This window comes from Saccoglossus kowalevskii, chromosome 7 (assembly GCF_978046115.1).
Source record: "Saccoglossus kowalevskii chromosome 7, keSacKowa6.1, whole genome shotgun sequence".
NCBI lineage: Eukaryota > Metazoa > Hemichordata > Enteropneusta > Harrimaniidae > Saccoglossus > Saccoglossus kowalevskii.
In genome coordinates, this window is record NC_140647.1 from 24,360,611 (window position 1) to 24,372,530 (window position 11,920).

At 34.5% G+C, this 11,920-nt stretch overlaps 1 protein-coding gene across 1 annotated transcript in view; it reads left to right on the plus strand.

The window, feature by feature from the left end:
* The window catches only part of LOC100371738 (voltage-gated inwardly rectifying potassium channel KCNH6-like), a 189,221-nt gene extending 178,935 nt beyond the window's left edge, over window positions 1-10,286 (plus strand). The window contains exons 12-14 of the mRNA XM_085501340.1: window positions 289-412; window positions 1,092-1,385; window positions 5,268-10,286. Coding sequence (XP_085357466.1) covers window positions 289-412; window positions 1,092-1,385; window positions 5,268-6,211 — 1,362 coding nt within the window. The 3' untranslated portion in view covers window positions 6,212-10,286. The remainder of the gene's footprint in view (window positions 1-288; window positions 413-1,091; window positions 1,386-5,267) is intronic.
* Window positions 10,287-11,920: the final 1,634 nt, after the last annotated feature.

Genomic DNA, 11,920 nt, shown 5'->3' on the forward strand with positions numbered 1-11,920 from the left:
GTGTCATAGGCACTTTATCTGTTATATCTCTTTACCCAGTGGTTGTCAGAATATTGCTACTAGATCAAAGCATGGTGACCCTGCCCAATTTACTAACAATTACAAGTAAACATTGATTTTGATCATCATTCAGTAAGATTCCGCTTTCTTACAAGCAGATCTCCGCAATTTTGGTGCAATTAATTACAATTATAAATTTTGATATTTTATATCTGGAAATAATTAAAATTTGATATTGAAAAATTAGTGTATTGATATCTATCTACCTTAATATGTTATAACTTGTAGGATGAGATGGCTCCTTTACCAGTAAGTGATTCAGAAGATGATGAAATCTCATTCTCTGGGAGGAAAAAAAAAACAAGAAGATCAATGTATCGTAGGAATACACTAAAGAAAAAAGAGGGGCCGGGTAAGTTACCCCTTGACATACATTCATGTGAATGCCAAAATTACACCTGCATAATACTGTTGACCACTTCAATTATACAAGAAAACATTTTTTGTGAAGTTTGTCGGTGAAAATCAACACATTTTGTAGCAGTCATAATTTTTTTTGGGGTCCTACATGTAGGTATGTCACAAAGTGTCATTGACTTTCACTGAATTTATCAAATTGCAAAAATATCTAGAAATGAAAATTGAGCAGTTTATTAGTAGTTTCTCAATTTTTTTAAAATTTTGATTGAAATTATGTCCATTTCGTATCGAAAAATACATAAAAATGCTCAAAAAGTTGCACCAAACTTTTGACGTAAATTTTCATTTTAACTATAGACATACCTTTGTAATTTACATATTAAGCATTGGCACAAATATTAGAGCAAATATGGTATTTAGATTGGTTTTGAATAATCCTTATTTTCAATTACTGGATTATTTTCACTGACATTTAATTTCACTATTTTGATATTTTGAGCTTATTCACTGGGTTTTCAGTTAATAAATTGGGCAGTGATCTACTGTAAGTAATTTTACATGTTCACATGGATTCAATTCAGCAGATTATACCTCAGCAACAATAGCGAAATTAAAACCCAGTGAAAAATTTGTACATTTACCCAGTATATTTTATTCACTCATTCTAACAGAGGAAAAGAAAAGAAAAAGTGACACAGGGCCAGTGCGAAGAATAAACAGTGAAGTCAACCGTACCATGGCGTTAGATTCTGGTGAGGATGTGGAAAGTGGTACCGGAATATTAGAATTTTCACCAGAGATGGCAGGAAGAGATGTGACCCCAGCACCAGAGTTCTTGACACGCCGACATTTCCACCAACAACACCAGCAGCAAATACAACAGCAAGAACTACGCGACAAACATAAATCGGGTGCTTTTCAAGCCATAGCAGGTAGCTTTGCTCACAGATCCAGCAGTCAGGATGGTAAGAGGGATTTTAACATGTACTTCCTTGCAGCAAGCATCAGTAACTGCCTTACTATTGTAAATAATATTAACTTGCATGGAGTCATGTAGCCAGACCAAAAAACTCTGTATACTATTTTGTGTGTTTCATTGTATCATTATCATCGTATTAGATATTCTGATCTTTTTATATCATATCCATTTCATCTTTAAAGATGCATTTCCTGCACAAATTATGTGGCATGGGAATGAAACTTATTCTTATCCTTGCTTTAGTGTTCTTTAACTTGATTTTAACTCAATGATGCATTTTGCAATGCATGACTGTCACATATGATGCATACGATTAGTGCTTATCTCATTTCATTGTCATCAATGTTGCATACCTCAAGCCACACACATCATACCTCAAGCCACACACATCATACCTCAAGTCACACACATCATACCTCAAGTCTTACACATCATACCTCAAGCCACACACATTATACCTCAAGTCACACACATCATACCTCAAGTCATACACATCATACCTCAAGTCACATACATCATACCTCAAGCCACACACATACCTCAAGTCACACACATCATACCTCAAGTCACACATCACACATCATATCTCAAGCCACACACATCATACCTCAAGTCATACACATCATACCTCAAGTCACACACATCATACCTCAAGTCACACATCACACATCATATCTCAAGCCACACACATCATACCTCAAGTCATACACATCATACCTCAAGTCTCATACATCATACCTCAAGTCATACACATCATACAAGTCACACACATCATACCTCAAGCCACACACATCATATCTCAAGTCACACACATCATACCATAAGCCAGACACATCATACCTCAAGTCATACACATCATACCTCAAGCCACACACATCATACCTCAAGTCATACACATCATACATGTACCTCAAGTCACACACATCATACCTCAAGTCATACACATCATACCTCAAGCCACACACATCATATCTCAAGTCACACACATCATACCATAAGCCAGACACATCATACCTCAAGTCACACACATCATACCTCAAGTCATACACATCATACCTCAAGTCATACACATCATACCTCAATTAATTCACACACATCATACCTCAAGTCATCACATGCATCATAACACAAGTCACATGAATCATACCTCTAGCCACACACATCATACCTCAAGTCATCACATACATCATACATGTACCTCAAGTCATCACATACATCATACATGTACCTCAAGTCATCACATGCATCATACCTCAAGTCATCACACGCATCATACCTCTAGCCACACATCATACCTCAAGTCATCACATGCATCATACCTCAAGTCATCACACGTACGTGTCATACCTCAAGTCGTCACACGCATCATACCTCAAGTCATCACACGCATCATACCTCAAGTCATCACACGCATCATACCTCAAGTTATCACATGCATCATACCTCAAGTCATCATGAGCATCATACCTCAAATCACACGGATCATACCTCAAGTCATCACACACATCATACCTCAAATCATACACATCATACCTCAAGTCACAAACATCATACCTCAAATCACACACATCATACCTCAAATTACACACATCATACCTAAAATCATCACACACACCATACCTCTAGCCACACACATCATACCTCAAATCATACGGATCATACCTTTAGCCACACACATTCATCATACCTCTAGCCACACACATCATACCTCTAGCCACACACATCATACCTCTAGCCACACACATCATACCTCAAGTCATCATATGCATCATACCTCAAGTCATCACACGCATCATACCTCAAGTCATCACACGCATCATACCTCAAGTCATCACACCATCATACCTCAAGTCATCACACGCATCATACCTCAAGTCATCACACGCATCATACCACAAGTCACACGGATCATACCTCAAGTCATCACACACACCATACCTCTAGCCACACACATCATACCTCAAGTCATCACATGCATCATACCTCAAGTCATCACATGCATCATACCTCAAGTCGTCACACGCATCATACCTCAAGTCATCACACGCATCATACCTCAAGTCATCACACGCATCATACCTCAAGTCATCACACGCATCATACCTCAAGTCACATGCATCATGTCTCAAGCCAAACACATTATACCTCAAGCCAAACACATTACTAGTATACCTCAATTTAAGTCATACACATCATACCTCAAGTCATAGACATCATATCTGAAGTCATCAAACACATCATACCTTCGAGGCATCAAACACATCATACCTTCGAGGCATCACATGCATGGAACTCCATTCAGTGTCATAGTGCAGAACCCCATACTGCTTCATTGTCTTCACATATGGTCAGTGCTGCTGCAAGCATGGTACATATGACACTAATGTACAGTCTTTTGGTCTGGCATGACTCTGTAATAAAATCCAGCAGAGTGGTTTCTAGCTGGCTACCTATGATATTGCACTGTAGAACTTTCATTTGATCAGTTTAATTTATTATAATAATAATAATAATAATATTAATAACCCAATAATGATAATATTAATTACTGTGCTGCATGGTTGGTGCTGGTTATCCCTCTTTGAGTTGAAAAAAAAAATTAAATGCCATCTGTTTTATATTGGTTTTGTCATGCATATTTCACGTATGTGTATACTATAGAGCTTATTAATAAAGAAACAGCATGTCAAAGATTCCCAGGATTCTTTGCAAGAGACGTCTGTTGAAAAAAATATGAGAAATGTTTCTTGATTATGCACAAAATACAAAGCATGCTGAGATTCAGAGTATTTATTTTGTTATCTATTGATATTCACACACAAGATTTATTTTAAAGTTGCACAAGTTCTGTTTTTTGACAAAATTTTCATATATTTTAATTAATAATCTGTGTAATGCTAAATGCATATGATCTTTGTACTACAAGTAAGTACATGATGTTCTGTCATTTAACATAGCATAGCATATATTTATATCGGTAATAATAGCATGCCAGCTAGAAAATTCTTTTTTTGTTCAAATAGAGATTTATTTTTTAGCCATCTAGATGCTGTTTGTATTTATGTAGCGTGACCATTGTAACATTTTACCTTGTGTGTGTTTATTGGATTACCACAAACGTCATTTTGTCTGAATGCTAAATATAAAAAAAAATTTATGAAAAAAGGGCAAAAATATGCAGCTGAGGATTCTGGGAAATCTACATAAATTTGGCATAAATGGTTAGGTGTGTCTAGAGTTGTATGGTCAATTATGTGTATATGTGGAAGGGTAAATAAGGGATGCACCATTAAAATACTGTGAGATACACACATTTTTGTTTTTTTGACTACCAGACAAGTCTAAACTTTCGTTTGTAAATTTGAAATTATACAACAACATATATTTGTTCACAGCTCTCCTTATTTCGGAATATGATTTTGATTGGCTGCCTTTCAAAGTTCAAAGGTCATACACATTTAAATATTTTGAGGTGATGGAATATGCTGTACCAAGCCTATACCCATTGCATTTATTTTGATTTCAATGAAAACAGTTTTATTCATAATTATATTATCAAATTTATCGGCAAAGGCATGTTTGACTGAAACAGCCACTTGAAAAGCAAATAATATAAATTTGAGCTTGTACTCTCCCATATAAGTGTCTTATTTTAGGTTAACACTTTTTCTCTAAATGTTTTTATTTTAAATATTTGTGTACATCTCAATGCACTAATTTTGAACCTAGTAATCTGAGAAAGCTGGTTGGGAAAATAATTTCCTTATTAGCATGATAAACTGTTAAAGTGTCCATCCTGTATCAGACACCAGGTAAGTTTTTTTCCAGTACAATTGTGTAATAATGTGTCAATCTCCTTATTCCATAGATGCCTTATCTGGCGTAAACGCTATCGTGAATGCAGTATCAGGAAGCAATAGTAGACATCACACTCCGGAATCATCCCCTCTTCTGAAGCGTAAAGCACGTCATTATTCGGCAAGACCATCATTTCCTAAAAGTACATCGGCACCACTTGGCATGTCTCGTTCTGGTTCATTACCGGATGAGACATCTAGTGTGGTAGTGGAAGATATGAGCAGTTTTATATCCAATCCAGATATCGATAGAAGACTGGATGACTTACACAAACATTTAAATAGGCTTGAAAATAAAATGAACTCGGATATTGCTTTAATTTTGGATCTGCTGAGAAAACAGCACCAGCCATCTACAACAGCAATGCCTCCATTGTTTCCACAAAGAGCAAAACATCCAAAGCTAAGTATGGCTGCATATCCTCGTCCAAGATCATCAGGAACAATACCTGATCAACGTTCCAGTACGTGGCCAAAACCATTGCTAGAACCGGGACATTTTGAACAATCTACTGAAGCAGAAACACCTCATGCCTCGGCTCAACCGACAGAATATGTTCACTCATCACCAGAGCACCAGCAGGCTGTTTTACAGTCTGGTTCCATGGACAGTAACTATTGGGCATCACCTACTCCACAGTCTGCTCCTCTCCAAAGGTCACCTGTGACTGAGCAACATCAACCTGATGTTTCAATCCAAGTCACTCCAGAAAAATTGCAGTCTTTCCCCAACAGTCAGTCAGTTGACACCGCATTAAGCGGACGTAGTGATGATTCCCGGCGGACACTACCGCGTCTAACGACACAATATTCAGCTCCAACTTTAACCCATCCTGCTCAGGAAATGTCTCTTGAATCGCCATGGCAACACATGGATGCAAACACCCCTTTACATCAACAAGCCCCAAAGTTGTTATTCAAAAGGAAGCCTTTAATGAGGAATACTGATGTTTAGAAATGTTGTTTTCAGGTACATGTAATTCGTATGTATTTTAAGCTAGTATTATCTCCTGTATAGCATAACCTTCTTATGCCTTACTATTGTAGAATTTACCTAAACTATGTCATGATACTTGCATATGCTCAAAATCAAGAAAAAGTTATTACTGTCCATGACTGTATTTTATCCAGGGATTGAAATTTCAAAAGAATACCATTGACGGCGGAGGGGTAATGGTTTTCCACAGGAAAAATGGTTGCCCAATAAAAGCCTTTGTGTTAAATCTTTAAATGTCGTAGTTAGCTTTTGTCCCCATTCGCAAATCCTCTTGCGTCTTCTGTCTCAATCAAAGTTTTGGTGGGATCTGATGTTTCAACAAGCAGCTCAAAAAAATCATCCTGTGATTTCTATAATATTTAGTGTTTGGCAGCATATTTTCATATTTAGTTGCCTCATGGGAAAAATGGTTGTGGGGCAACTGAACTATCGCCAGTTTTGATTCCTGATTTCAACTCATCAATGCAATTGTTTATTCTTCCTGAGAAACGGCTGAACTATTTTGAATAGTATTAATTATGCAAATGTGATAATACATATACATTAATTTGTTGTCCTGTGTTTAAAACTAGAACTTGAAGAATGTACGACTGAAGATGGGGATGGCGAGTCAAAATTTTGGCAATTAATGAATTCAAAATATAAGAATTCTCAATCAGACCTTGGTGGGTTACTGAGGTTAATCAATTAATAATTGGAGCCCTGGCAATTTTTGTTATGCCTGAAGAGGTTTTTTCTAAACAATATAATGGATATACTTTCAAACTGTTGATATTAATTTTTATCGTTATTAGCCCACCAGGGTCTTGTTTTTTTCCATGTCTTCTGTGAATCAGAACCAAATATACATTAGACGCCATATTCAGTCATTCAATATATGGAACAATTATAGTCTTAACATAAGCAATTTTTTAAAGACAAGATTTTGAGAATTGTAAATATCAGTAGCAACAGACCTTTCCTGTAATTTGCGCCCTCTAGTGGCAGCACAGTACCATGACATTGATGGTGAGAGCAATGAAAATTACATGTATTGTATGACGCGTGGTATTTCGGTATTTACAATAGTAGCAAATTTCTCAAAAACGATAACATGTTATTATTCAGTGGTGCATTACTAGGGAGTGCAGCTTATTGTAAAGGGTTATTTAATAGTAAAAAATTTAAAGTGCAATAGCAGAGTATGTAGAAGAAGGTGTTAATTTGTTCTAATATTGCCCTGATTTAGTAAACATACTGAGTCAATATCTGCAGTTGCCATGGTGACAAAAACATTACTCCTTATGGTCACTGTGCTGGTCTGTAATTTTGAATTCAGGGAAAAAACACACACCCCTTATATTCATCGTTATGTTGTATTTATTTACACAGTCTGTGTGACCATTAGTTGGTGGATTATCTACGCTAGTTGTTGGTAGATTCATTACTCAAGAGTTTTGAATTTATACTAAATGAGAAAGCAATACTAAGCATACTAAAACTAGAAAGCTGTACTAAGCATATTTCCAGCATTCTGTCATGTGAAATCTGTTGAATTAAACCAAAGAATAAACCCAAATTTAAAACCTACGCCTGAATAAACCCAGATTTGAAACCTGCGACTAATTAAACCAAGATTTGAAACCTGTGAATAATTAAACCCAGATATGAAACCTGTGAGTAATTAAAACCAGATTTGAAACCTGTGAGTAATTAAAGCCAGATTTGAAACCTGTGAGTAATTAAACCCAGATTTCAAATCTGTGAGTAATTAAAGCCAGATTTGAAACCTGTGAGTAATTAAACCCAGATTTCAAATCTGTGACTAATTAAACCCAGATTTCAAATCTGTGAGTAATTAAATCCAGATTGGAAACCTGTGATATTAGATATTCATGTGTTTCTCAGCATCTGTTTATTTTTAAAATATTTTTTTTTTCTATCTTGTGAAGTAGTTTCTAATTCAGGTACACTTTTTTTCTAATAATTTTAAAATTCATATTATTATATGCTGTTATATTTGAAGTGATTATCGCAGCTGTTATTTTTAATAAAGTGGTAAATTTACAATCAGCGTACAAACTACTAAACAGAGGCCTTTTATTATAAAGCTGATTGTTTTAAAGAATAGCGACTTTATATTGTAAATTGTGAATGATGTAAATATTTTAGACTGAACAGTATTATTCACCTTCAGTGTTCTCAGTATACGCTGATCAGACTACATTGCGCTGACAACCAAATATGTATATGATGTACGTATTGAAAATGGCCATACCTGCATCAGGAAAACTTTTGGCAAATTAATTGCCACGAGGTGTACCCTTATATTTTGTATTAAGCCAAACGATATTTAAACTTGTTGCCAAAATAACATAATGTCTGAACATTCACACACTAGTAATGAGTCATAGCTCTATTGTTTTCAGTTTATACACCCTGAATAATTCTTAATTTTTGTACCCGCATAAATTGTTTTAGTCTGTATTTGGCATGCAATATATGATCCAATATCATCTGGTGATTTGCCAATATTATATTTAGAAGAATTGGATGCAGCTTTTGTGTCTTTAACAGGTCCACACTCAAAATAAATAATGATGAAGTACTTGTAAAGTATTAGCATGTAATTACTAATGTGTATTTGTACATTTCTATAAACTGTAATAGCGACTGCTGTTGATTTTGTCACATGTACCGTTCAATTATTTCTGGCAGCCAATCATGAACTGTGCAATATATTTAAAAAATCGTATTGAGAATGCCTATATTCATTTGGCTTCCAAAGTACAGTACATAGAACAGAAATTTTATTTGGTTAGATAGCAAACATTTGCACATTATAGTGACTTTGAAATCCACTCGTCAGTTTTATATACCGCTTCATTCATTTTATGTTATATTGCTAATGGGAATACCTGAAATGCCTTTTTTTTTTATTAATTTATTTATGACTGCATAAAATTGTTGTCTATATTTAATGCCATCGTATTTGTTATTTTGTACTTAAAGTTTTGTGAAAATACAGAGCAATCAAAGGGAGATGAATTCAATCTTGTCTTGCTTCATTTTTCAAAAGCGGGATGTAAAGCTTTCTTTTTTGCAAATATTCTCTTAAAAAAGAAAAAAAAAATTGTATAGTGGGAAGTGCAAATATTTTTTGTTATTATTAGTTGTGATCATTCCCTCCATTCAGTGTCCGTATTGTACAGTGTTTACTATGTAAATTATGAAAAACTATGTGTTTATTTATAATATTAATTCCTTTTAATAGAAAGGGCAATGATTCCAATTTTGTTAATTTTTTAACCCAAAAAACTATTGTGAAATAGTAATTTCTATGGTTGATGCTACGCCAGTCATAGTCTGGCTTATAAAAATGTAGATAGAACGTAGAGAGGCTTTTAGATTTTAAGTGTATTTCATTAGTGTTTTTATGATCAGACAGGACACTTTCAAGAAATCAGTTTAACTACAAATTGCATGTAATATAATTGCTTTCTGAGCAAAAAAAAAAAATAATTAAAAAAAACCAACACTGGAGGATGAAGAATCTGTACTATGTAACACGATGAATCTATCTTACAAATACCAGTGTTTGGAAATCAAAATTCTAGATTTACAGGCATTTTATAGCAAATTTTTAAAACCTTCCATGGTTTAGGGTAGATAACAAGGAATCAATACACAGACATGGTTCTTTTTATAACCATTGCAAGATTGTTCTTGTCTCATTAAAAATGCCAACATTTATATGAAAAAATAGTAGTTTTAATAAATTAAATAAGGTCAGCTCAGCTTGGCTGGCTGTCTGCCGATTTTCATTTGTAAGATGTATTTCTAGGATGATTGCACCTGTAAATTAAAACATCCACTCCATTATGTCATGTTGTATTTCTGTTTAATTCCAAACGGTAGATTTTTATTTAATTCTAGAAATTGTTAGTTGACTTTTTAGTTCATGTACTTATTAATAATTCAGTTATTTTTTAGACGTTAAATTATTTATTCAACCCATGTTCAAATGAAATAAAATTACTGAAGTAATTTCTAATGTTTCTTGCCTTGTGTGTTTTTTTTTACTCCCATGTGCGAAGCACAAAATGGGAGTCTTTGCAGTTAGTGTGTCTGTATGTGTGTGTGTGTGTGTGTGTGTGTGTACTTGGATTTCTATATGTTGGGAGGACAAAAATACAGATATATAGCTACTTCCGAAGACATACCGGTACACACCTTCCGAGGACCTTATTCATAGTCCTCGGGAAAACATAATTTATATTAATAGTTAATTCGATTATTAATGCATTTTGCGTAGCCTAGGTCTGGTATCTGGGGAAGGTATGGTTCACGTTATATTAATATAATTATACCATACCTTACCTCAATACTAAACCTAAGCTTCGCAAACATTTCTATGTTCAGTCACGGGATATTCAACTCTTGTTTAATTAAACTTAATTAAAATGCAATTCTCCATTGTATTGCATTGTAATTGAGTTTAATTAAACTCCAATTAAAACGCAACCCTATATAGGAACGCGTTTTAATCGAGTTCATATCGCAACTATATTAAAAGTTAATTCAACTATATTAAAAGTTAATCCAATGAAGTCCTCGGAACATATAGCAATACAAGTATGTGTGGGGGTGTGTGTGTGTGTGTGTGTGTATATATGGGTGTATGTGTGTGTGTCCGACTGTTCCACTGCTATCTCAAGAACCATACATCGGTTTTTGATGAAACTTGGTGCATAGATGCTCTGGGCCAATGCGCAGATTTGATAAGGTTTTGGTAAAAATACATGCTCGTTAATTACCTAATTTGCATGATAATTAGCTAATTTTTAGCTGTTCTATGACTGTTCCAGATATCTAAAGAACCACCCATTGGATTTTGATGAAACTTGGTACATAGATGCTCTGAACATATGCGCAGATTTGATTAGTTTTTGGTAAAAATCCGTGCATACTAATTACCTAATTTGCATGATAATTAGCTATTTTTTAGTGGTTCCATGATTGTTCCACTGATATCTAAACAACCACTCATTGGATTTTGATGAAACTTGGTACATAGATGCTCTGAACTAATGCTAGGTTTTGATTAGTTTTTGGTAATAATCCGTGGATACTAATTACTTAATTTGCATAATGATTAGTCAATTTTCGGTTTTTCCACTGATATCTCAAGTACTAATCATCACATTTCAATGAAACTTGGTACATAGATGTCATATGACACTGCACAGACCTGATAGTTTTTATGGTAATATCTGTACATATAATTACCTAATTTGCATAATTAATTAATTTTCAGCTTTTGATATCAGTAGTGAGCATTACATTTCAATGAAACTTGGTACTTACATACTCAAGGACTATGCAGAGATTGATTGTTTTGGATAAATATTTGTGCATATTAATCACTCAATTTGCATAATTAGTTAATTTTCAGCTTTTCCACGGGTATCTCAAGTACTAATCATCGCATTTCAATGAAACTTGGTACATAGATCCTTGCAGAGACCTGATTAGTTTCAGGGTAAATAATTGTGCATATTAATTACCTAATTTGCATAATTAATTTTCACCTTTTCTACTGATATCTCAAGTACTAATCATCACATTTCAATGAATCTAGAATTATGCAGAGACCCAATTAGTTTTCGGTAAATATTTGTGCATATT